The following is a 26,754-nucleotide window of genomic DNA, read 5'->3' as shown; positions in this document are numbered from 1 at the left end:
CGGGGCGGGCGCGCGGGCGGCGGCGGCCGGGGCGATGGCCGAGGGCGGCGGGGGCGCGCGGCGGAGGGCGCCGGCGCTGCTGGAGGCGGCCCGCGCGCGCTACGAGAGCCTGCACATCTCGGACGACGTGTTCGGCGAGTCGGGCCCCGACAGCGGCGGCAACCCCTTCTACAGCACCTCGGCCGCCTCGCGCTCCTCCTCGGCCGCCTCCTCGGACGACGACGAGCACGAGCGCCCGGGGCCCCCGCCCTGCGTCCCCGCCGCCGCCGCGCCGGAGCCCGAGGAGGAGGAGGAGGAGGACGAGGCCGGCTCGGGCTGGAGTTCGGCGCTGCGGGACCGCCCGCCCCCGCGCTTCGAGGACACCGGCGGTAAGACGCGGCCCCTTGGGGGTGTCGGGGGGTGGGGGTGGGTGCCGGGGAACCCCGGGCCGGGGACGCGTGAGTGCGGGGCGGGAGTTCCAGATGTTCCTGGGGCGGCGGGAGCGGCGGGTAAAGTGCGAGGACCCACCGGACTGCGTGGGAGGGGGTGCGACTGCCTCGCGGGGGGCGAGGAGGAAGCGAGGCGGGGCCCGCACTTGGCCATGGCGAGGGCGTGGGGGTCGGGCTCCCCTCCCCGCACTTGCTGGGGGCGTCCCAGCGACCTGCAGGGGAGGGAAGCCAGCCCCACTCGCGGGCGTGCACCCCCAGGCTGGGTGAGAGGCGGGCTGGCCTGGGGGAGGGGACCCCGCAACCCCGACGTGGCTTGGGGAGGGGGCAATCGTCGTGCATGGAGGGCGCTGGGCAAGCCCGGCCCCGGTGCCAGGGGCGGGGCAGGTCCGTCCCTCCATCCACGGCTTAGTTTTCTGCGTGAGAAACTTTTGCTGTTTAGGATTCTCGTGAACAAGAAGAGAGAGCGAAAGGACCGGTTTCGCTGCGTTAAGGTGTATGTCTTCCAGCAGGAGGCACTTTGCCGGCCTGGTGTTCTGCTCACCACCTGGCCTGCCCCTGGAGAAGCTCGCAGGGGTGCTGGCAGAGGTGGCTGCTGCTGCTTCTTTTAAAAAAAAATTTACATATATATATAATTATTTATTTCAGAGAGGAAGGGAGAGGGAGAGAGAGAGAGAGAGAGAAACATCAATGGTGAGAGGGAATCATTGACTGGCTGCCTCCTGCACGCCCCACACTGGGGAATGGAGCCTGCAACCGGGGTCTGTGCCCTGACCGGGAACCGAACCCCGACCTCCTGGTTCATGGGTTGAGGCTCAACCACTGAGCCACGCCTGCCGGGCCAGATGTGGCTTCTTGAGGGCCTTTCTACTGCCTGACTTCTCAGGGGCTCTGCAGCCCCGGCCTCTCGGACGGGTGGACACCAGCCCTTTTCCCGCCGGCCGGAGGCTTCTGCTCCTCTCTCGGTGACGGCTGTGGCAGGCCCTGGGTTCTGCAGCCCGTGTTCGCGGGAGGGAGTGTGTGCAGCTGTGCTGTTGAGGGCTGGGGAGTGGTTGCACTGACCAGGGTGGTGTTGGTGGTGATGTTGGTGGTGGTGTGGCTCCTCCTGTGGTTCTCCCTGATGATGGTTCACCCAGACGGGAGTCAGCCCCGAAGGACCCCGGCCGGGGCCTGGCCTTGGATCTGCACCCCGAGTTGCAGCTTGCTCTAGGCTGGCAGGGCTGGCGGGGCTCCCAGCAGGGAGTGGTCTGCAAACCTCGGGCGGGCAGGGAGGCAGGCAGGCTGCAGTGGGGATGTGCCGAGCTGCAGCCCGGCTTACAAACTCCACCTTGGCCGGCAGTCCTTGGGGTGGCGAGGTTTAAAAGCATGTTCTCGTTCGGGCTTTAGCTGAGTTTTGGAATTTTCAAAGTCACAACGCTCTGTATACTCCTTTTATTTTTATTTTTTTAAATTTTTTTATTGATTTCAGAGAAGAAGGGAGGAGAGAGATAGAAACATCAGTGAGGAGAGAGAATCATGGATGGGCTGCCTCCTGCACGCCCCACACTGGGGATCGAGCCCACAACCAGGGCATGTGCCCTGACCAGGAATCCAACCGTGACCTCCTGGTTCACAGGTCGACGCTCAGCCACTGAGCCAGCCGGCCGGGCTGTGCAATTCTTTTATGCCCCCTGCGTTTTCTAGTATGTCGTTAGGTCTTCCAGCCCTGGTTTGGCAGGCTCTATGCGAGGAGCGTCTGTGGTCCAGCTGGTGATATTGGGACACTTGAAATCCATGTCCACCTGGGAGAGAGAACACAGTGAGTCTCCCTACATCTCAGGGGAAGAGTGGAATTGGGGCCCGGCCAGTGTGGTTCAGTGGTTGAGCGTCGACCTATGAGCCAGGAGGTCATGGTTCGATTCCCAGTCGGGGCACATGCCCGAATTGTGGGTTCGATCCCCAATGTGGGGCCTGCAGGAGGCAGCCGATCCATGATTCTCTCTCCTCAGTGAGGTTTCTCTCTCTCTTTCTCTTCCCCTCTGAAATAAATAAAAATATATTAAAAAAAAAAGAGTGGAATTGGGTTAGGTGAGGCCTAGTTAGAAGCAAGAGTCACGAGTCCCCTGGTTTGAGGATGAAGGCACTGGAGTGCATGGAAGCGATCCTGTATTTCTTAGTAACCAAAAATGGGAGGAATTCTGCAGCAGAACCGTTGAACGTAGCCACTGCAGCACTTCCATGGCCACAGAGAGCATATCACGTGTCGTTTGGCGTCAGGTTCAAATTCTGCCTCCTTCCGGTGTCCACGGAATTCCCACTTGGGCCTGAGAATCCCAGTCGGGCACTTGAACCGAAGATATTAGTGGTTATCTGATGGCATTTTTACCCAGTGGCGCTTTCCTGCTGTGTGGGGGAGCTTGCTTCTCAGATCCAGCTCTAATGAAGGACTTACTGTCCTCCATGCACCACCCTCCCCCTGAGGGAACGTTGTGGGTGAAGGTGCAGGGGTGATGTTGATGGCTTCTTAAGCATGAATCCAGATCCCCTGAAACAATATCAGACGGTTTAGGGGGGTGAACATAGGCGCCGAAATATGTGGCCGCTCAGAGAGAGATCCTCATGGCCAGCGGCGTGGAGAGAGGGATGTTTTATTAAGTGGCTGTGAGGCAGCACCCCGGCGGCTCTGAGAGCAGGGAGGGTCAGCAGAGTACAGTGTCTGCGACGCTTCGAGAGCGTGCACGCCCCTTTCAAGAAATGCAGCGGATTTCTCCTTCATTTTTTGTTCCCAAGTTTATTAACAGATCTCACTAGGCCAGCAGTGTGGGATGGGGAGGCAAAAAGGGGGTGACAGCCTGGCCAGCGTGGCTGAGTGGTTGAGCGTGGACCTGTGAACCAGGAGGTCATGGTTCGATTCCCTATCAGGGCACAGGCCCGGGTTGTTGGCTCCATCCCCAGTAGGGGGGATGCAGGAGGCAGCCGATCCATGATTCTCTCTCTCATCATTGATGCTTCTGTCTCCTTCCTCTCCCTTCCTCTCTGAGATCAATAAAAAAAATATATATACATATAAAGAGAAGAGAGTGAAATTTTGATCTGTAACCTTCATAATAGAAAATTTGTAACAGAAATGTATGTTGATGATAGAAACAGATGAGGAACAGGCGTCCTGCCCACCTCCTGTTATATAAACGTGCCCGTGTGTGCGTGTGTGTGTGACTGTGTCTGATGTGTAACTGCGTTGCTTGCGCTGGCTTTGGCTGAGTCAGGTTTCTTCTATGAGAAAGAGACGAGAACTGCCGTCTGGGAGCCCTGCGATGACCTAGAACCTGTGCAGAGAGTCCCGGTGCACCAGGGCGGGGGAGGACCTGGGTTCCATTGTGCCTTTGATCTGCGTCCAGAAATGCGGGGGCACTTGGTGTCCAGCTGAAAGGAGGCGAGAAGGAGGCGGTGAGCATCTCCGTGGTTAAGGTTGAGACTCCTAACCGCTCTCCACACCGTCCAGTCCTCCCAGCCTCTTCCTCCTGTGTTTTCAGTGGGTTTGGCTTCCTGGGGCAGGCTCTCCACAAGTGCAGCCCACGGTGAGGGGTGCAGAGGGTCCTGTCCCTCCCCCTTCGCGCTCCTCCCCCAGGTCCTGGCTCTGCCTGGAGCTGTGAGTTCCCGAGGGATGATTTAAAGGCAAACACTGCTTGGGGGGCTGCCTGATAGGCTCTTGGCCCCTGTAGAGATGGAGGGTCGGCCTGGAGCGGCAGCTGCTGCGTACTGGGAGCCCGGGGCCCAGCCCTCTCCCCACCGATTTTGCAACAAACCCCCTAAAGTAGCCCCCGCAAGCTGTCAGCCTCGCCCGCCCACTCTGCGGCGTGCGAGCTCGCTCTTTGAAACGGCATGGGAGGCAGGCCTGGCTGCTTGCTGGGCTTCTGGCCTTCTGGTCTCTTCCTCTGAGCTGTCTGTGATGCGTTCTCTCAGAGCAGGGAAGGAACAGACAGAGCCGCAGATGCTCGTGCTGCTGTCTGTTCTGCGTCGTCGGTCTTGGTCGTGCTGCCTGGGATCGGAGCTGTTGGCTCTTTCCATCAGAGGTCGGACTTCACGGGAGTTTTCCCCCCCGTGCTCCGTGGCAGCAGCCTCTGCAATCATTCAGGGAGGAGGCACGACCTTGAAAAGCTGGAGAGGAACAGATGGCTTTGAAAATTAACACTGCTCACTGCTTTATCTTCGGAGTGCTGGTTCGTGCATTGGGTTTAAAGACTAACAAGTAAGAGGAGGAAGGTCTTTCTCTTAAAACCAGCATTCACCGGTACCCTCTACAGTCATAGGATTTAAAAAAAACATATATTTCTATTGATTTCAGAGAGAGGAAGGGAGAGGAAGAGAGAGACGGAAACATCGATGATGTGGGAGAATCATGGATCGGCTGCCTCCTGCACGCTCCCTACTCGGGATTGAGTCTGCAACCTGGGCATGTGCTCTGACCAGGAACTGAACCATGACCTCCTGGTTCCTAGGTCAATGCTCAACCACTGAGCCACGCCAGCCGAGCTGTTATAGGATTTATGAGCAAAGCTCCCTGGACCCCTGTCTGGGGGGAAAGGTGTTTCCTACCTGGGGCTCTGTGGCTCCAGGAATTTGAGTCCTGAATCTTGGTCGCTACAAGATAACCCTTACGAAGTGCTATGCAATGATCGGCCATGTGCCAGGCCCCGAAACCAAAGGGAGCTTCCTGGAGGAGGCGTCGCTCACATGCCAGGGGAACCTGCGCCCATGAGGAGGACAGTGACCCACGTGCAAGGCTGTGCCCTGCTTCTCAGCCCTGTACAGAGAGCACAGATGGTCTTCTGAGGCAGAGTCTGGAGTGATGAGAAGACCCGGTTAATGATCACCGTCAACTAGTCAGACGTGTTCATTTAGGACAGGTGGTGCGCCCCCTCTTTTTTATAACACCTAGAACTTTTTTCAGTGAAAAAGCTTATTTTTGCCCAGCCTGTGTGTCATGGTTGGATTCCCGGTCAGGGCACATGCCTGCGTTGCAGGCTCAATCCCCAGTAGGGGGTGTGCAGGAGGCAGCCGATCCATGATTCTCATCATTGATGTTTCTCTTTTCATCTCTGAAATCAATAAAAATATATTTAAAAAAAACGACGACTCGGTGGGTGGCAATCTCTCTGTGTAAAAATTGGGGACTGTTTTTCTGTTCCTGAATTTTTAAAAAAATATATTTTATTGATTTTTTACAGAGAGGAAGGGAGAGGAATAGAGAGTTGGAAACATCGACGAGAGAGAGACATCGATCAGCTGCCTCCTGCACACCCCCCACTGGGGATGTGCCCACAACCAAGGTACATGCCCTTGACTGGAATCGAACCTGGGATCCTTCAGTCTGCAGGCCGACACTCTATCCACTGAGCCAAACTGGTTAGGGCTGTTCCTGAATTTTTCAGGTGGCAGCGTTGATTTTCTGAGTTTAATTCATCTTCCCCCGATGAACAATTCCCAAATAGGACTCTTTCTCCAAATCCTCGCAGCCTGAATGAAATCAAGTGACCACACAATCACATTAAATTCTTAAGGGCTATTTTGTTTAACGTTATGAAAAGCTAATACACGGACTAATTCCACCAAGATGATAATTATGATGTAAGCTAAACTCTATTATACGGCCTGGTATCATTACTTATACTTTACAACAGTCAATTCTGAAAGGATATTCTTTCTGAAGTTACTGGGATAACTCTCTCTAGAATCAATTTAAAAAAAAAAGAGTCATTGTGTAACCCCCTCACCCTCTCTCTGTCTGAAGAGCGATTTCGTCGGGGAAGCACGTTTTTAGTGAAAGGAGCATCGCTTCCCCTCCCCGTGTGCTCTGAAAGCTGTTGTTTTCATTGAGATCCAAGGTTGTGTCCGTATCTCAGGAGCTCTGCCCTCTGGATGCGGGTTCTGCTGCTTCTGACCCGTCTCGCTCTGGCTGCTGTGAGACCCGTGGCGGGGGGGGGGAGGTCAGTTTTCTATTGGGGCGCACGGCCGGGCCTGGCGGAGGAGCACCGAGGGGCTGGGGAGAGAAAGCAGCGCTGCCGTGTGCACAGCTGACTCCTTGTCTCAGGTTCTGGCTGTTTCTCTACCTCTGGAGCCTGGGCGTCCAGTGTGAGCTCACAGGCCAGTGCTGAGGGCGCCCCGGGGGCCCCAGGAGTCTCAGGCCTCCTGGTCCTGGGGCTCCGGGCTGGTCCCTCCAGCTGGAGAGGCCCAGTCGGGGACAGAAGTGGGGGAGAGGCAATGTTGAGGTCACCATCTTCTCCCAAAGAAAAACGTGCAAGACTTGATCTCAGGGAAAAGAATAAAGACTCAGCTCAGCCAGCATGACTCGGTGGTTGAGCGTTGACCTGTGAACCAGGAGGTCAGGGTTCCATTCCCGGTCAGGGGCACATGCCCGGGTTGTGGGCTCGATCCCCAGTGTGGGGCGTGCAGGAGGCAGCCGATCCATGATTCTCTCTCATCATGGATGTTTCTATCTCTCTTCATCTCTGAAGTCAATAAAAAATATATTAAAAATAAAGGCTCAGTGGGCGCACATCCCCTTTCACAGAGGAAACAGACTGTGGGAGGTGAAGGGGTTTAGACCATCGGAAACCGTGTGGCCGGAGGTGGACCAGCTGTCCGCCCGGTGTGTCTCCTCGGTCCCGTGTCTTGTTCTGAGAGCAGCGGCCTGGACCCGTGCCTGGCGTGCAGCGAGCGCTTCAGTGTCGGCTCAGTCCAACCTTGTCCCTTTGGAGGAACGCTGTCCCTGTGGATGGGTGGTCAGAGATGGCATTTCTCAAATTTCCTTTATTATTATCCTTTTTAAAAAGAGTTTTCACTGCCCACTGCTTAGTAAACACTTTTAAAAAATATATATATTTTTATTGATTTTAGAGAGGGAAGGAGAGAGATGGAAACATCAATGATGAGAGAAAGAGAATCATTGACTGGCTGCCTCCTGCACGCCCCACGCTGGGGATGGAGCCCACAACCTGGGCATGTGTCCCGACCAGGAGTCAAACCGTGACCTCTTGGTTCATAGGTCAACGCTCAACCACTGAGCCACACTGGCCGGGCCAAACTTACTTTTTTCAAAATTTATTTTTATTTGATTTTAGAGAGGAAGGGAGAGAGAGACACTTTGATTTGTTCTCCCACTTGTTTATGCATTCACTGGCTGATTCTTGTATGTGCCCTGACCGGGGATTGAACCCACAACCTTGGCATAGCTGGACGACGCTCTAACCAACTGCGCTACCTGGCCAGGGCTCTTCAGACCTTCTAACGAGGACTTGGTCTGGTGGTTGCTTGGAGGGAGATGGAAGCCATGAGGGGCAGCCTCTCCCTGAAGAGCCTCCGTCTGAACCAGGGTCCAGGACCACAGGAACCGTTGCAGGAAGCCTCCGTGGCCGGGAGTTACCTGTGCTCTGCTGGGCTGTTACGTAACTGGGGCATATTCAGATGTTGCTGTGGCTATCATCAGAGGCTTTTAGCCTTGGTCTTTCAGGAGAGCTTAAAATTGTTTTGACCTATTTTCCGCTCTTCCTACCTGGAGATTAAAAGGCCAGATCCTCAGAGCCATGGTTTTCGGGTCGTGGCTCAGCGGGGTTCTGTGACCTTCCCCCAGCCCGTGGGTCAGTGCATTAGGCACCGGATGCAAGGGAGTCTGGACAGTGTCTGGTGTGAGGTCGGGTTCCATTTGAGATGGTAAAGAACATGGGCACGCTCTCTGTCTATATATCTATAGTAGAGGCCCGGTGCACGAATTCGTGCACGGGTGGGTCTGGTCGGCCCGCCCCGATGGGGGCCCATCAGGCCGGGCTGGCTGGCTGGTCACGCCTCTGATGGGTTGGGGGGTGATCGGAGCCCGGATCAGGCTGGTTGGCTGCTGCAGTGCGTGTCATAGCCATCGGTCACTCTGATCATTCCGGTTCCACCGTTCTGGTCGCTGGGCTTTTATATATATATAGATATCTATATGTCTATCTATCTATCTATCTCTCTCTCTATATATATTTTAAATTGACTTCAGAGAAGAAGGGAGAGGGAGAGGGAGAGAAAGAAACATCAATGATGAGAGAGAATCATTGATTGCTGCCTCCTGCACAGTCCACACTGGGGATCGAACCTGTAACCCGGGCATGTGCCCTTGACTAGGAATGGAACCGTGACCTCCCAGGTCATTTGTCGACACTCAACCACTGAGCCTAGCCGGCCGGGCGAGAACATGGCTTTTGAGTCAACTTCCTGAGTCTGCTCTGAGCCCAGCCACGTCCTTAAACTCTCACACTTCCCAGCCTCTAGGATTCGCTTGGCCGGAGCCTCGGCTTTCTCTTCTGTGATAAAACACGTGATGCCTCCCCCCCCCCCCCCCGCCCTGATGGGAGGGGGAGGAGCTGGCCATGTGGACAGGTGGGAAGCAGTTACCCTTCCCAGCAGGTGGGGAGCGGCCAGTGGGAGGCCCAGGTGGGAGTGTGCTGGGGGGCTGGTGCCAGCAGGGCACGTGAGGGGGGGGCAGGGGCTCCCAGGTGGCGGGGAGCGTGGAGGGTCTTCGGGGCCATCGTAAGGATGTGGCTTTCACCCGGAGTGCAGTGGGAGGTTCAGTGGTTCTGGCTGAGGGTGCCGTGGCCCCATGTGACTTGTAGAGAGATGTTGGGTCCCCCCAACACTCAGGCCACAGGAGGACTTAGCATCGCCTTCATCTGACGAGGTGGGGGAGAGAGAGAGAGGTGGGGGGGAGAGAGAGAGAGGTGGGGGGGAGAGAGAGAGAGGTGGGGGAGAGAGAGAGAGGTGGGGGAGAGAGGGTGTTTTGAAACTAGAACCAGCCATGTGCCCTGATGGACTGAATGATGAGTGTTGGGGGGACCTCCAGCCATGGTGACAGAGAAATAGGCAGCCCCGCCCCCTGCCCCCCAGTTCCAGTTTCCCAAGGGCCTTGGGCAGGGCCGCTGTGGTGGGATCAGCCCTGTGAGGCTGGCCAAGGCTCTTTGAACACTTGAAAGGAAGCCAGGTTTTCACTGGGTTTGAGATCTTGGTGGGGAATCTCACGGTCCCGCAAGCATCAATCCGGCCTTTTCCCGTAAAAGTTTGTTTCATCTCCTTTGCAGTCGCGTCACTAATGAGCCAGTGGCCGGCTCCCCGCGGCCCCTGCTCGGAGCAGGCTCGGGCCTCCGCGGGGAAGGAAGAAAGGCGTGCGGCCCACGGCTTCCTCTCTGGCTAGTGGTGTGACGACGATGCATTTGGGGCCATTTAATGATCGTAAAGCCCGTTCTATTTATTGGCTATTAGAAATGGTGAGGATGAGGTTTATTTCTCTTGGAAATAGCACATCCTCTTAATTGCACCAAAAATGCTGCAGGAGCTGTCTTCTCTGGATGACCAGTGCCGCGCTCTGTGCCCACCGCGTCTCGGGTCGGTGCTGGACACGCCCTGGGACAGGGAGCAGAGGTGTCCTTGGCGGGGCCCCGGGTGCTGGCGGGTCAGAGGTCAGGGGTCTGGCGTTACTTTGCTCTTCGATGACACTGTCCCCTACGAATTGTACCTTAGTATGTAGCATTTTATAACGATGCCACGTGAGAGGTTCTGTCTGTAAAACCTCTGTTATGCCCGGCTGGCGTGGCTCCGGTGCTGAGCATCGACCTAGGAACCAGGAGGTCAGGGTTCGATTCCTGGTCAGGGCACATGCCTGGGTTGCGGGCTTGATCCCCAGTGTAGGGAGTGCAGGAGGCAGCCGATGCATGATTCTCTCTCATCATTGATGTTTCTTTCTTTCTCCCTCTCCCTTCCTCTCTGAACTCAATAAAAATATATTTAGCCCTAGCCAGTTTGGCTCAGTGGATAGAGCATCGGCCTGCAGACTGAAGGGTCCTGGGTTCGATTCCGGTCAAGGGCACGTACCTCGGTTGCAGGCTCCTGGCCCTGGTCAGGGGCATGGGGGAGGCAACCAATCGATGATTCTGTCTCCCTCTCTCTTCCACTCTCTCTAAAAATCAATGGAAAAATATCAAGTGAGGATTAGCAAAATAAGTAAATATATATATTTAAACACACACACCTCTGTTACCTCCTGGTGGGGAAGGAGAGAGCAGACACTTCCCTCGGGGAGAAGATGAGGGACAGAGCTGGAGAATTGCTAACCTGGAGCGCCATCAGCGGTTTCTGAACCCTTCCCCGGTTCCGATAGCTAAATTAGAGAGAGAGCCAGGGCCCTGTGTGGGACCCTCAGAGCTGCTGTCACAGGCCCCGGGGGCTTTGTTCCATCCAGACGTCTCCTGTCAGCGCCGGTGGCAGGCTGGCGCCCTCCCCACGCCCACACGCAGACCAGCAGTCCCTGGCCACGTGCCCAGTGCTTCCCTGGTGGGCAGAGCCCAGGCCACGCTGGGCAGGGGAGGTGGGGAGGTTGGCACTGAGCCTCATGAGTCAGCCCCGCCGCCGTGATGCTGCACTCAGGACCACTGGGCCCCTGGGTGGGCAGGGCGGGTGGCCGGCGTTTGGGAATGCCCTGGTGACTCTGAGACCCTTTCCCCACTCAGACCCCCAGCCCTGGACTTGGTCTGCCCTTGCCCTTGTCGCAGCACCAGAAAGACAGCCAGGGACACACCTTGGTCAGAGGAACATGGGTTCTTTAGCTGCATCGAGAGAGAGTGCACGCTGGACTCCGCACGACGCGGTCAGAGGGATGGGTGAGCTCAGGGTGGGGTTTGGGGCTCTGCAGGTTGACTGTAAAGTGGGATTGAGGGAGCCGAGGCCACCTCTGGCCCGGGGGTATCCAGGTGATAGAGTGTCTCAGTCATTTTTAAAATATATATATTTTTTATTGATTTCAGAGAGGAAGGGAGACGGAGAGGGAGAAATAGAAACATTAATGATGAGAGAGAATCGTGGACCGGCTGCCTCCTGCACGCCCCACACTGGGGATGGAGCCCACAACCCGGGCCTGTGCCCTGACTGGGAATCAAACCGTGACCTCCTGGTTCCTAGGTTGACACTCAACCACCCATCCCCACCGGCCGGGCTGGTAAAGCTTTTTGGGAAAAGGGTAGAAAGTGGAAATGGCAATTGGAGAAGTACTGGACCCTGTATGTCAACCATTTAGATTCCATTTGGGAGCATTCCTGAATGTCATGTTCATGGAAACAGGAAACCGTAGGAGAAGGGACTCTGCTGGTTCTGCTGCTTAGACCTTGGATAGTTGGTGGCTGCGTTTCCCAGATGGGGAGGGGTGGCGGGTGAGAGAGCTTGTGAGCGATGACTGTTTGGGGAACTTGGTCAGGGAGTGCAGGGACCCTGGGAGAGGCGGACCCGGGTTCAGATCCTGCCTCCGGCCTGCGGGGCTGGGTCCTTGGGCCAAGTCCAAACCCTCCTCCTGGTGCCTTCCGTCTGCCGCACGCCCACCATGTGCTGGGCACCCTGCCAGCAAACTGCCATCTGCGCGCTCGGCCCCGCTTCCCGAGTCTGGCGGGGAGGGTTCATTATCCTCCTTTTACACGTGAAGAAACCCAAACTGAGGTGAGAAGCCGCGCGTCCAAGGCCACACAGCTGGGAAGGGCAGAGCGAGGACCTCAGGGCTGTTGGACTCGCGCTTTAGGCCTCGCTGCCTCTTCCCCTCAGTCTCCTCATCTGTAAAATGGGCATTTGTGATTCCAGGGAATTGTGTTTCCAAGTCCATAACACAATTCTCTGTACCCACAGGGACCTGGCCAATTATGCGTTCCCTTGCCCCTCTCCCCTTCCCCTCAGGGCGTCTCCGCTGCTCCGAGCTGCTTCCCTAAGTCCCGAGTTGGTCCAGGGAGCGCCTGGGGACTTGCTGGCGTCCTGGCTTACTCTTCCCTGAGCCGTAGCGAAGACTCCAGGAAGGGCCCGTCCTGCTAAATATGGTTTTTAGTCACTGAACTCCACTCTGCCCTTTGCAAAGGCGACAGTAAAATTACTGTCTTTTATTTTGCCTGTCAGCCTAGCATTCGAAATGAATTTCTTTTTTTTCCTCCTGCGATATATTCACGCCCGGCCCTGGCTGGAAGTTCAGTCCCTGGCCCACGTGCGTGTCCGGGCCTGGACGGAGGTGCCCCCGTCGCTCACTCTGCTCCCGGGTTTGTGGAATCACGTGCCTCTGGCTGAGCGGCCTGGATGGGAGTTGAGGGACAGATGCCTGGTAAGCACCAGGCTTCCTCCCACAGCAGGGCACTGGCAGGCACCGCCTGTTTTAAGGGGACATTTAAGCGAGTTGTAAAGAGCGAGACCTATAGCTTCTACATGCAGGAGACCGGAGATGAATCCTTAAGACACCCCCTTCCTGTGCAAAAGGCTTTGGGAAGGGAAGCTGGACCCGGACCCCGTGGAGCGTAGCAGGTGCCAGAGGCCCGAGCGGTGTCCGGGCGCTTCGATGGGCACCACGGGTTGCATTGTGCCCCTCAGAGCTGGTTTCTGCCTCCTCCCCTTTTATTTATTTTTTAAATACCTTTTTATTGATTTCAGAGAGAGAGGGAGAGGGAGCGAGAGGTAGAAACAGCAATGGTGAGAAAGCATCATGAATTGGCTGCTTCCTGCACGCCCCCCACTGGGGATCGAGCCAGCAACCCAGGCCTGTGCCCTAACCGGGAATCGAACCCTGACCTCCTGGTTTGCAGGTCGACGCTCACCCGCTGAGCCAGCCGCTCAGGCCTGAGCTGCATGCTCACGGAATTGTCTTTAGCCCCATTGGCGTGGACCACACACCGCCTCTCCTTCCTTCTCTTGTTGAGCGGATTCTGGGCAGGGAGAGTGGGAGGCTCCTCACGGGCCGCGGGGGGTGGGGAGTGGGAGGAGGATGTGGGGGCAGGGACAGGAGGGGAGCTGGGTGGATGGAAATCTGTCCATCACCAACCGGGTGGAGGTGCGTGTCCCCCATGAATGACCAGCCTTCAGGGTGGGCTCCTGCCAGGTACAGTCCTGGCCCGGGCTTGCTCCTCCTCGGCCCGAGGGCCCAGCACCGGGAGGCGAGCTCCTGGCCTCCAGCGCCCCGGATTTGGCATCTGAATTCGGAACTGGCAGCGCGTTCGTGTCTGCCTGTGATTAAGTGAAGGAGACTGGCATGGCAGTACCGCGTGTCTGCTCCACACGGCACGGTCCCATCGGGCTGTCTTCCCTCGAGATTACAAGGGAGGGCCGTGTGGTTTCATTGACAAGAGGCGGCGGGTGCTGGCCGCCTGTCCGCCCCAGGACGGACGCTCCTAGAGCGGCACTAGCTGGGCTCTGGGGCTGCAGCATCCATATGTGTGGCCCGGCCCGGTGCGGCCCAGCCCGCGCAGCCGATGAACCGGAAATCAGACATTACCATCCAGCGTGATGGGCGGTAACTGAGAACTGAGGTGTGGGTGCCAGGCTTCCGGGGTTCAGATCCACGTGGGCCGGTCACTTAGTCCCTGGCTTCTGTTTCTCTCATGGATACAATGGGGACAACAGTGCCATCTCCCAGGGTGGGGTGGAGAGGGACTGAGCTTCGACACGCTAGGCAACTGCCTCGTTAGCCTGAGCGGGGCTGCAGGTTGGGCGGGCATTGCCTTTTCTGTGCTCATCCTGGGCCTCAGAGCCTGAGCCTCCTGGAGTGGCCTCGAGCTCCAGGCTTGGAGGGAGGCGGGGGGCAGCCTCTCCCCCGGGGAGGGTGCGGATGGGACCCAGAGCCTCTCTGAGTGCCCCTGGGCCCTGTGCCCACAGAGGAAGGAGGGAGGAATCTGCGCACCCCGCATGGCATCCGTGGCGCCTGCCCACGCTCTGCTGTGTGGATTCCGTGTCCCATGAAGAGGCTGCGGGACGGGAATGAGGGTGATGGTAGCAGCCACCACAGTCGGAAAACCCACGGTTCCTGGTTGCCGCCCGATGCGCCCCGACTCACACATGATCGTCACAGCAGCCCCGAGAGCAGGAGGCCCGGGGCCCCCGGAGGACGCCCCTGGCTCCAGGTCACGCAGCTCCCGACCGGCCAGGCTGGTGGTGCCAGAATCAGCAGCTCACCCACGAGCTGGGGGAGGGTTTTTAAAATCTCATGCATTCGTGTCAGTGCCTGGGGGAGGGAAGAGAGGAGCTGTCTGCCCACGTCCTCCTGGATATTCTGCTGTTTCATCGTGAGCTGCTTCCATCTTTTAAAAGAGAGAGAGAAGGGCAAGCTCCAAGTGTGGCCCAAGCAGCCTCCTTTCTTGCATGGAAGGGTCTGGAGGGTTCTTTTCCTGGTGCGTCTGAGGCATCCAGGGTGGTAGTTTTAAGCTGCCAACCTGCTTCCTGGGTTTGGGGCCGACTCCCAGCCAATCAGAAGTGGGGAGGGTCCCCCATCTTTGACATTTAGCTCCTCCCTCATTAGTACCCTCGCCCCCAGTTGGGCTCTTCCTTGCATGTTAGCAGCATCTGCTCAGGGCTGCTTTCCTTCCCCGAGTCCTGACAAACAATAGCCTGGTTTCAAGAGGGATATTTATAACCCGGGCCAGCACAGAAGTATTTGATTCCCACATGAGCATTTATGGGATTCTTTTATTTTTTTCAGTCTCATGAAAAATTCATCCCCTGAGGCCTGGGCTGCTCTCGTCTCCTAAGTTTGGGTGTCTGGGCTCGTCTGCTCTTCCTTCTTAGATGCTTAGGTCGGGTGGGAGGGGGGAGAGTCCCAAAGAAGACAGGACGGCTTGCAGCCTTGGGCAATCTCTTCTCTCGACTAGACGGTCACCAACTCACTCTGTATTGCAGGAAAGTGGCCCTTTCCCTTAAAGGAGGGTGAGAAGACCCTCATCAAAAAGCTCCCAGCAAACAAAAGCCCGGTCCCAATGGCTTCACGGGAGTTTTCCCAAACATTCAAAGAGGAACTAGCACTTCTCCTCCTCAAACTATTCCAGATCATCCAAGAGGAAGGAACACTTCCCAGCTCTGTCTTTAAGGCCAGCATCACCCTAATCCCAAACCAGATAAAGACACTACAGAGAAGAGAATTACAGGCCAATATCCCTGATGAACACAGATGCTAAAATCCTCAACAAAATATCAGCAAATTGGATCCAGCGATACATTAAAAAAATCATACATCATGACCAAGTGGCATTTGTTCCAGGGATGCAAGGCTAGTACAATATTCACAACTTAATAAACGTGATACATGATATAAACAGATTGAAAGATAAAAATCACGATTGTATCAATAGACAGAAAAAGCATTCGACAAAATCCAACACCCATTTTTGATAACGCTCAGCAAAGTGGGAATAGAGGGAGTATATCTCAACATGATAAAGGCCATGTATGACAAATCTACAGCAAACATCATACTCAGTGGGCAAAAACTAGAACCATTTGCCGTAAGAACAGGAACAAGACAGGAATGTCTGCTTTCACCACTCTTATTCAACACTAGAGGCCTGGTGCATGGGATTCGTGCACTGGTCGGGGTGGCATGGCCTGCAGGGATCTGTCCATTGTGGGAGTGCCGCTGAGCTGCTGTGGACCCGCCCTCTGAGGAAGTGCACTGACCACCAGGGGGCAGCTTCTGCGTTGAGCATCTGCCCCCTGGTGGTCAGTGCCCATCATAGTGACCGGTTGTTCCGCTGTTTGGTTGATTTGCATATTAGGCTTTTATTATATAGGATAGCACTGGAAGTCCTAGCCACAGCAATCAGACAAGAAGAAATAAAAGGCATCCATATTGGGAAGGAGAAAGTAAAACTCTCATTACTCGCAGATGATATGATATTGTACATAGAAAACCCTAAAGACTCCACCAAAAACTACTAGATTTAATAAATGAATTTGGCAATGCAGTAGGATACGAAATCAACACCCAAAATTGATGGCTTTTTTTGTACACCAATAATGAACTCTCAAAAAGAGAAACTAAAACCCATTTACCATTGCAACAAAAAAATTAAGATACTTAGGAATGAAGTTAACTAAGGAGGCAAAAGACCTGTACTCAGAAAACTATAGGACCTTGGAAAAAGAGATAGAAGGAGATATAAACAAGTGGAAAAACATACCATGTTCATGGATTGGTAGAATCAACAGCATGAAAATGTCCATACTACTCAAGGCAATGTACAGATTCAATGCAATCCCTATTAAAATACCAACAGCATATTTCAAGATTCTAGAACAAATACTCTAAAAACTTATGTGGAACCACAAAAAGACCCCGAATAACTGCAGCAATCTAAGAAAGAACAAAGTTGGAGGAATCACAATACTAGATCTCAAGTTACACTACAAAGCCACTGTAATCAAGACAGCCTGGTATTGGCACGAGAATAGGCATATAGATCAATGGAACAGAACAGAGACCCCAGAAATCAACCCAAGCCATTATGCTCAATTAATATTTGACAAAGGAGGCAAGAGCATACAATGGCGTCAAGACAGCCTCCTGCACGCCCCCCACTGGGGATTGAGCCAGCAACCCGGGCATGTGCCCTGACCGGGAATTGAACCGGTGACCTCTTAGTTCCTGGGTCAATGCTCAACCACTGAGCCATACCGGCCGAGCTGTTGTGAGGCTTTTATTGCATTGATGAGGTTATCTAAACGATAATTATCCTTCGAGCCTTCTTCACTGATAAATTCAGTTACCATGTTCAGAATACCTTGTAAAAATTGCTTTCTCACCTGGACGGAATTTCCCAGGCCCCACTTGGCGAAAGCGTTCTCATTTACAGAGGAACCTGGACTTACAGGAAAGCAAACACCAGGGCCATGGCCAGGCTCCTGTGATAAGAATTCCTTAGGCTCTGCCCCTCCCCCGACCTCTCACTGTCCCTCACTCTTTGTTTTTAAAATATATTTTTATTGATTTCAGAGAGGAAGGGAGAGAGAGAGATGTAGAAACATCAGTGATGAGAAAGAATCATGGATCGGCTGCCTCCTGCACGCCCCACACTGGGGATGGAGCCCACAGCCTAGGCATTTACCCTGACCAGGAATTGAACCGCGACCTCCTGGTTCCTAGGTCGACACTCAACCACTGAGCCACGCCAGCCGGGCTCCCTTACTCTCTGGATCCGTGTTTCTGAATTGGCCACATTTGTAAGAAGGGTGTGTGCAGAGTGAGGAGGGGCCCCTGGTGGTGTGTGAGTCGCAGGGGACTGACAAGGGATGGGGGGCTGGTGCGTGAGCCCCGGTCCCCGAGAACGGTGTCGCGAAGGGTGGCCCGTGGGCAGAGGGGCAGCGATGGGAGTGCGCCCCATCCTGGCCGGGGCATGCCGGCTGCGGCAGTAAGTGTCTGGCCTGCCTGTTTCAGGTCCCACCCGGAAGATGCCCCCCAGCGCCAGCGCCATGGACTTCTTCCAGCTCTTCGTCCCCGACAACATGCTCAAGAACATGGTGGTGCAGACGAACCTGTACGCCAGAAAGTTCCAGGAGCGCTTCGGCAGCGACGGCGCCTGGGCGGACGTGACGCTGGCCGAGATGAAGGCCTTCCTGGGCTACATGGTCTCCACCAGCATCTCCCACTGCGAGTCGGTCCTCAGCATCTGGAGCGGCGGTTTCTATAGCAACCGGGGCCTGGCGGGCGTCATGAGCCAGGCCCGCTTCGAGAAGATCCTCAAGTACTTCCACGTGGTGGCCTTCCGCTCCAGCCAGGTGGCGCACGGCCTCTACAAGGTCCAGCCCTTCCTCGACGCCCTGCAGAGCAGCTTCGACTCGGCCTTCAGGCCCTCCCAGACCCAGGTGAGGCGGGCCCAGCCGGGAAATGCGGGCCCCCACCGTTCAGCAGCTGTCCTGTGGAATCGTCCCTGGGGTCCGCGGAAGCTGGAGGCCGAGCTGACCTGGGGCCTCCTCCCTTCCTGCCCCGACTCTGAGGTCACTTCAAGGTCATCCATGTAAGACCCAGGGGACGGGCAGATCAGCAGCTCCCGACCACAGACGATCAGAACTCGGGGTTTTGCTCTGAGATGCACTTTTCCTCCTCTTTTCTCCCCATCCTCCCTCTCCTTTATTTTATTTTTCAAAAAATATATTTTTATTGATGTCAGAGAGGAAAGGAGAGGGAGAGAGAGAAACGTCGATGATGAGAGAGAATCATGGATCGGCTGCCTCCTGCACACCCCCCACTGGGGATCGAGCCCACAACCTGGGCAAGTGCCCTGACCGGGAACCCAACCGTGACCTCCTGGTTCACAGGTTGACGCTCAACCACTGAGCCACGCCGGCCGGCCGGGTGGAATTCATTTTAATGCAGACAGAAAAGAGGGAAAAACAGTGAGGACAGAAGTTCTCACTGGCCCCTCCACGCTGGTGAGGTGTGTGGTTTGCGCTGTTGACACGGTAATACAGGTGGATGGAGGCGTTGGCTCTGGGAGGAGGAGTGGAGAAGGCAGCAGAAGCGGTCTCTGTGCATCCCTCCCCCCTCTGCGGCGTCCCTCCCCCCTCTGCTCCATTCCCCTCCGAGGCAGGCACTCACAGTTTTGCTAGAGTGGTTCCAAATGGGGCTCGAATGTTTGATGAGCTGCACAGAGCTGGCAAGTTCAGGAAGCAGGTGGGAGGCACCTCCTCCAGGCAGCTCGCCAGGCTTGTCCCCGCCTCTAACCACAGAAAAGCCTAGGGCGCAGAACCGACAGGCCCTGTGGTTTTTAATGGCATCCAGGCAGCATTAAGGAGAGAGGGAGGATATGGTGAGTTTCTCCTCCGCTCTGCCCTTGGCCCAGTGCGTCCTGACTCCACCCGGAGCCTGTTGGGGAGGCAAAACTCGGGCCTGCCCCAAACTTGCTGAATCAGACCTGCACGTTAGCACGTCCCCCCACCCCCTCTACCCCCCTACCGTGACCAGTTTGTCCGTTCAAGCTTGAAAGGCACCGCAGAGAGCGGGGGTCGGTCAGTACACTCTCCCTGTCAGTGGCCAGAGGCATCAGTTCTGCCATCATGGCCTGAAGGCCGCCATCAACAATGTGTGAGTGAGTGAGTGAGTGAGCGAGGGAGGCAGGTTCCAATAAAACTTTATTTACAACAGGCGGGGAGGGGGCCAGACGCAATCTGGCCCCTGATCCAGGGCACCTTGTGGAGTTCCTGGGATGCTGTTAGTTCCCACACTTCATTTCAGTGAGACAGTTCAGAATTCAGCCTGAATCAGGACTGAGGAGGGAAGGATAGCAGAGTGCTAGGATTACCCCAAAAAGCTTTGACTCAAAGAAGCAAAACTTTGACCACCCCTCGGAGCCTGTTTTTATAATTCCATTTCTTTTTACTCTGTTGTCTTGACACTGAAAATGCCCTACCACCATGTTACCAAGCAGCTAAAACAGGTGACGTGATATTTACAGTCGCCGCGGGACCCCATGTCAGAAAGCACTGGGCGCCTTGAGGGAGGGCGGAGAGCCCGGGGCTGGGTCAGAAGGGAACTGGGTCACTTCAGGAGCCAGGAAAGAGCGGGCGTGGGCCAGCCCGAGACCCGTCCTGATGCCTAAACAATTCGTGTGCTTTTCTTGGTTTCCCCCAGGACAGAGGTCAGATCCTGACGTTTCAGTTCAGCCCTACCTGGTGTGGCTCAGTGGATAGGGTGTCAGCCAGTGGACTGAGGGGTCCTGGGTTCGATTCTGGTCAAAGCCACTTACCCGGGTCCTGGTCCGGGCTCGTGCAGGAGGCAACCAATCGATGTGTCTCTCTCACATCGATGTTTCTCTCTGTCCTTCCCTCTCTCTTCCACTCTCTCTAAAAACCAATGGAAAAGTATTCTCGGGTGAGGATTAAAAAAAAAGGTTTAAGTTCAATGTAAGTCCGTTTTGAGCCAGTGAGGGGAAGGATAGCCGAGCAGCGGTCGCCCATGGAAAGAAGTGGGTGCCCCCACCAGGCGCGCCCCGCGAGAGGTCAGGGCCTGGCTGGAGAGCCCGCTACCAAGTGAGGGTTTGGACTGGGGACCTGCTGCCGATTTTCTAAATTCCTGCTCTGTGTCAGGGCCTGTGCTGCGAGCTCCTCACCCCGTTTCTCACTTAGTCCCCCCAAAACACCGGTGCAGATCCTGCTGTTCCCCTTCCCCAGACACGCGTCCCGGGACCAGAGAGGTCGAGGGCCTTAGCCACGGCCCACAGCTGGTCAGGGGCAGAGACGAGACTTGAGCCCAGACCTGACGAGGCCCCGAGCCCACGCTGCCGCCCGTGAGCGTCTCCGCTTGTCCTCTCCGGCAGGTGCTACACGAACCCCTGATTGACGAGGACCCCGTGTTCATCGCCACGTGCACGGAGCGGGAGCTGCGCAAGAGGAAAAAGCGGAAGTTCAGCCTGTGGGTCAGGCAGTGCTCGTCCACCGGCTTCATCATCCAGGTGAGCCCTGCGCGGGGCCGGGGGCCGAGGGAGAGGCGGGGGCCACGGCTTGCGTGGTAACCGATGAACCCCTTTTCCTTTCCGCTGTGCGTCATGCAGACGTTCCCGCTGAGGCCGGGGCCGGGTGCTGCCCTCCACGCTGAGCACTGGGGTGGCGGCACTGTCCCCGGCATGTTCCTCCCACCCAATCAGCCCCTCTGGTTAAACTGATTAAGACTCAGGCCCACCCAGCCGACATGGCTCAGTGATTGAGCGCTGATCTATGAACCAGGAGGTCACGGCACATGCCCAGATTGTGGGCTCCATCCCCAATGTGGGGTGTGCAGGCCAATCCATGATTCTCTCTCATCATTGATGTTTACCTCTCTCTCTCCATCTCCTTCCTCTCTGAAATCAATAAAAATATTTTTTTAAAAGGCGATAATTAGGTTAAAGTGAAGTCATTAGGGACGGAAGCCACGCTGCCCAGCGTGGGCCTGGCCTCCGCGCTGTGGACTCACTGGCCCGTGTTTCCCGGCAGATCTACGTCCACCTGAAGGAGAGCGCGGGCCCCGACGGGCTGGACGCGCTGAAGAACAAGCCGCAGCTGCACGGCGCGGTGGCCCGGAACCTGTGCCGCAACGCGGCGGGCAAGAACTACATCGTCTTCACGGGGCCCAGCATCACCAGCCTGGCGCTGTTCGAGGAGTTTGAAAAGCAAGGTTTGTCGTGTGGGGAGCGGCGTGAGCCTGGCCCTGCCCCGGAGAGTGGTGCTGGGAGGGGTTGGGGTGGAGTGGCGTCCGCACAGACCATGCGAGGAGGCCTTTCCCGGTAGCAGATCACTGCAGCCCGGGCCGGGACCTGCTGGGCACCGGAGCTGAGGGCCCCAGTCCCGGCTCCGGTCTGGGGACAGGTCAGCACATAGCCCCGCCCATAAGCCATGGCCACTGAAGGAGCCGGAGTGTGTAGTCCATTCACTGCTGTAACAAAAGCCCACAGAAGGTGGCTTACAAACCACATGCACACCCGCCTATACACACACACCACCTACATGCACTCACACCCGCCTATACACACACACACACACACCACCTACATGCACTCACACCTGCCTGTACACACACACACCACCTACATGCACTCACACCCGCCTATACACACACACACACCACCTACATGCACTCACACCCGCCTGTACACACACACACCCCACCTACATGCACTCACACCCACCTGTACACACACACACCACCTACATGCACTCACACCCGCCTATACACACACACACACCACCTACATGCACTCACACCCGCCTGTACACACACACACACACCACCTACATGCACTCACACCCACCTGTACACACACACACCACCTACATGCGCTCACACCCGCCTGTACACACACACACCACCTACATGCACTCACACCCGCCTGTACACACACACACCACCTACATGCGCTCACACCCGCCTGTACACACACACACACCACCTACATGCGCTCACACCCGCCTGTACACACACACACACCACCTACATGCACTCACACCCGCCTGTACACACACACACACCACCTACATGCACTCACACCTGCCTGTATACACACACACCCCACCTACATGCACTCACACCCGCCTATACACACACATACCACCTACATGCACTCACACCCGCCTATACACACACACACCACCTACATGCACTCACACCCGCCTATACACACACACACACCACCTACATGCACTCACACCCGCTTATACACACACACACACCACCTACATGCACTCACACCCACCTGTACACACACACACCACCTACATGCACTCACACCCGCCTGTACACACACACACCACCTACGAGTACGTGCACTCAGACCTGCATATATACATTTCTCCCACGCATGTGCCTCAGACGGGCAGTCCAATGAGCAGCCCGTCCTGTCCTGAGCCTGCCGGAGCTGGAGAGCCCCCGGGGCTGGGGGGCCGCCGGGGCTGGGGAGCCGCCGGGGCTGGGGAGCCAGGGGACTGATGCCTGTGGCCTGTGTCCCCCCTTAGGGATCTACTGCTGCGGGCTGCTCAGCTCGAGGAAGAGCGACTGCACGGGGCTGCCGCGGTCCATGCTCGCCAGCCCCGCCACGCCGCCCGCGCGGGGCCAGCACCGCATCCGCACCAAGGGCAGCATGTCGCTCATCTGCTGGTACAACAAGGGCCACTTCCGCTTCCTGACCAACGCCTACTCGCCCCTGCAGCAAGGTGGGCGCCGTGCGGGGCTGGGCCTGGGGTCACGGAGTGTAGGGGAGACACGGGGGTGAGTCGGCCGTGTCCCGCCCCCCGGTGCTGCTCAGCAGCTGGGCTGCGGGCTGTGGCTCCCGCCAGGCGTCGGCAGCGAAGGAACAGCGATGGGGTGGCGGGGACTGAGGCGCCTCCGATCCCTGGTGTCTGTGAGTCTGACAGCGGCTCTGTGAAGGGCTGCATGTGCTCTCTGGCCCCCCCGGCGTTCTGTGGGAGCCTGTTCCGGTGGGAAGGGCGCATGTGCAGTGTCTGCAGCTCTCGGGCCTCGGAAGTGGTGACTGCAGGCCAGGAACCTCCCCTTTCCAGGCGGAACAGTACCTCACAGTGCAGTGTCCCCCCGGGGCGGCGACCTGGTTCGTGCACCTGGGACACTTGGGGAAACTGAGGCAGGCCTGGGTTTTTGAAGCTGCTCCCCTGAGCGTTCGGCTGCAATCTCGGTGTTCAGTTAAAGGGATGAAAACAGCGGGAGGAAGGCAAGAGGGACAGCAGCCTCTGCGCTTTGAGACCATGGCGGGTAGTGGGCAGAAGCGACTGCCTGTGCTCGCTGACCTCAGCCTCTGCTGCCTCCTCCTCTCCTCCTCTTTCCCCTCCTCCAACCTTTTCCTCCCTCCTTCCCTCTTCCCCTCCTCCCTCCTCCTTCTCCTCCCGTCCTCCATCCTCCTCCTCCTCCCCCCTCCCCCCTCTGCTCTCTGGTTTACATGGGACACCCAGGCGGGTGGGACAGGCACGGGTGAGTCACAGGCAGGGCACACGCAGGGGCCTGGGCTGACCCTCGGTCCCCGCAGGGGTGATCATCAAGCGGAGGAGCGGGGAGGTCCCCTGCCCCTTGGCCGTGGAGGCGTTTGCCGCTCACCTCAGCTACATCTGCAGATACGACGACAAGTACAGCAAGTAGGTCCTGGCCTCTCCTGTCTGGGGGGCGGGGCGGGGCAGGGTGGGGCGGGGCGGGGCGGGGTCCTGCAGAATCACCAGCACAGGATACGGGGTTACGGGGACGGGCGGTCAGTACTGCCCCAACTTCAGATCGAACCATTGAAAGAACCGAGGCCCTGGATCCCCTGGAACCCTCCCCCGGCTCCCAGGCTCGGCCCAGCAGCCCAGCCTTCCCCTGGGCACCGGCCCTTCTTGGCCCCCTCCCTGCCCGAAGGTGCCTCCTTCCGCCTGCTCACACCTTCCCTCCGCCACTGGCCCAGACCCCGCACCCCTGTCCCCCTCTCCTGACCCTCCCGTGGCTGTGTGTCTGCCCGTGGCCGTGGTCTGCCAGCGGCTTCCCAGTGATTCCAGCCGCGGTGCCCTCACAGGCGTGGTCTCATCTCAAGTGTCCACATAGAACCGACGGGACGCAGTGTCCGTGTGTCCCCCCCCAGTGCCGTCTGCTGGTCTGCTGGCCGGGCGTCCTTACGTTCCGAACAGGAACTGAGCAACGACTGCCGTGGGACCTGGGTTTGCCACTACGTCACTAGTCCCGGCCTCACACCCAGAACCGGGTGGGACCAACCTCAACAGCCCTGGGCCATGGACTTGGCCTCTCAGAGAGGCGACGTCTGGGCGTGGCCGGGAGCCGCTCCCGGGGGCCCCTGAGCTGTCTCCTGCATTCGCTCTACGCGCCCCGCACCTGCGAGGTCCAGGCGGCTGTCACAGGGAACCCCGAGTGTTTAGCCGTCTGCCGGGAGCCCGTGGGTGGGCGCGGGGAGGATCTGACCCTCAAACCCTTCGCCCTCAGAGCGGAGACAGGAGTGTAGACGAGGCAGGAAGAGAGGCGCCCTGTGTGGGGTTGGCCCAGGAGGCCCCTGGGCCCTGTGCTCTGAGCCACAGACGCCTGCTCCCGGGTTCAGCTCTCCTCCCCCACCCCTGTGATGGGAGCTGTTCTCCTCTTTGTCTTCCTTTTAAAAAATAAGTTACTGATTTCAGAGAGGAAGGGGGAGGGAGAGAAACATCCATGATGAGAGAGAATCATGGATCGGCTGCCTCCCGCATGCCCCACACTGGGGATCGAGCCCCCAAACCTGGCCTGTGCCCTGACTGGGAATCGCACCCTGACCTCCTGGTCCATAGGTGGACGCTCACCACTGAGCCACCTGGCCGGGCTGGGCGGCTCCTGACCCCCCGTGTCCGCGCAGGTATTTCATTTCTCACAAACCCAACAAGACCTGGCAGCAGGTGTTCTGGTTCGCCGTCAGCATCGCCGTCAACAACGCCTACATCCTGTACAAGCTGTCGGACGCCTACCACGTGCAGAGGTACAGCCGGGCGCAGTTCGGCGAGAGACTCGTGCGGGAGCTGCTGGGCCTGGAGGACGCCTCTCCGACCCCCTGACCGGGGCTGGGCTCGGGGAAGGACCAGGTGGGGGGAGAACCTGCCGTCGACCTGCCCGCCCGGAGCCTGGGGACGCGGTGCACGGAGGGGGCACCACACCCCGACTCCACACGCCACGTGCCACCAGGCCACTGCCAGTCCAGGTCTCAGCCGGCGTGCCATCCTCGATGCCCGTGGAGCCTGCAGGGGCCTCAGCTCAGCACCACGGACCGGGAGGGCTGGTGCCCCGAGAGGTGCCAGGGGCAGGACGAGCCGCGGCCCGTTGCTGGAAGCGCCTGCTCTGTAAAGACATAGAGACGTGTGTGGCCTGGTTCACTCGTGCCGTGTGGACGTGACCTCAGCCAGCGGGATGGGCTGTGCGCGGCTGAGGACGGTCGGTGTGCGGAGAAGACGGGTTTTCCAGATCCGCCTCGTGGAGGAGGAAACAAACGGGGTGTCCGTAAAGCGCGGGCATGAGGAGGCCTCCCTGCTCCGGCGTCCGCCTGGCCGGGCACGGGGAGGGGAGGCGCACGCCCACAGGCGCGGTGAATGAAGTGTGACGCTATTTTTTATTTTTAAATATATCTTCAGGTTATTTTCTTACTGTTGCTTAAGGTCGTCTGTGAAAGGAAGATGTCTCCCTTCTTTCCCGTTCCCCCCCTTGCCTCACCCAGTCCCGGCTCGATCCCAGGTCTGGCTTCTGCGCCCGGTGCCTGTGCTCGGGCCAGAGAGGGAGCTCGCTTCCAGAACAGATGGGGTTGCCTCCCCCAGGGGCCCGGGGGGCCTGCGGGCCTCTCGCGTGTCATTGGCGGGATGACTGGTCTTGACAAACACGCAGCATCGCTGAGACAGACAGACCGTCTCGCCCCGCGTGGGCCAGTGCTTGCCTGTCTCAGGTCGCACATGGGAGGGGGGGCGGGTGCTGGCTCGGCTGTGATCTCCCGAGGGGCTGGGGCCTGCTCACCGCGGGCCGGACACGAAGACAGGACAAGCAGCGGGCAGCCAGGGCCCACTGTCCCCCAGAGCATCAGCCAGAGCGGCCGACAGGCTGCCGTCCCCAGTCCCTTCTGGAGCCGCGAGCTCCCCTCCCGCCCAACGGACGAGCCCTCACGTTCACAAACGCAGAATCCGTTCTCCTTGGGCCCGGGACGTTCCCGTGCGCACACCCGTCCGTTACGTGTGCTGGCAGCATGCCCACCTCCGTGCCCCCCCCCCCCCCCCGTGCCCCTGTGTCCTCGGCTCGCGATGACCACCTCGCCCCTGGTGTCCACTCAGGGCCACGACCGCGGCCGGATTCTCAGTCATGTTTCCAGACGCCTTTGCCGCGCCCTGTACACGGGAGCGAGAGCACTTTGACCACGTGGAGAATCTATTTTTCATTTGTGATGCTTTTTCTACAAGGTCCACTGTCTTCTGAGCTGAATGTGTTCCCCAAACTTAGGCAGTCTCGAATGCAAGCTGGGGAGTTGAGTTTTCTTTTCTGTCCAAATAAGTAAAAGGAAAAAATAAAAGTCTATTTAGATGTTGA

General features: G+C 57.5%; 1 protein-coding gene across 1 annotated transcript; it reads left to right on the top strand.

The window, feature by feature from the left end:
• Nucleotides 1–28: 28 nt before the first annotated feature.
• PGBD5 (piggyBac transposable element derived 5) lies at nucleotides 29–26,754 on the top strand. Its single transcript, XM_070401259.1, has 7 exons — nucleotides 29–368; nucleotides 17,647–18,074; nucleotides 20,525–20,659; nucleotides 21,180–21,360; nucleotides 22,695–22,892; nucleotides 23,717–23,822; nucleotides 25,052–26,754. Exons 1-7 carry the CDS (start codon nucleotides 35–37, stop codon nucleotides 25,245–25,247), a joined length of 1,578 nt encoding a protein of 525 aa, XP_070257360.1. The 5' UTR covers nucleotides 29–34; the 3' UTR covers nucleotides 25,248–26,754.

This window comes from Myotis yumanensis, unplaced genomic scaffold (assembly GCF_028538775.1).
Source record: "Myotis yumanensis isolate MYYU_CA2020_CCGP unplaced genomic scaffold, mMyoYum1.0.hap1 SCAF_22, whole genome shotgun sequence".
Classification (NCBI taxonomy): domain Eukaryota; kingdom Metazoa; phylum Chordata; class Mammalia; order Chiroptera; family Vespertilionidae; genus Myotis; species Myotis yumanensis.
This window is presented reverse-complemented; position numbering and strand designations above follow the sequence as displayed.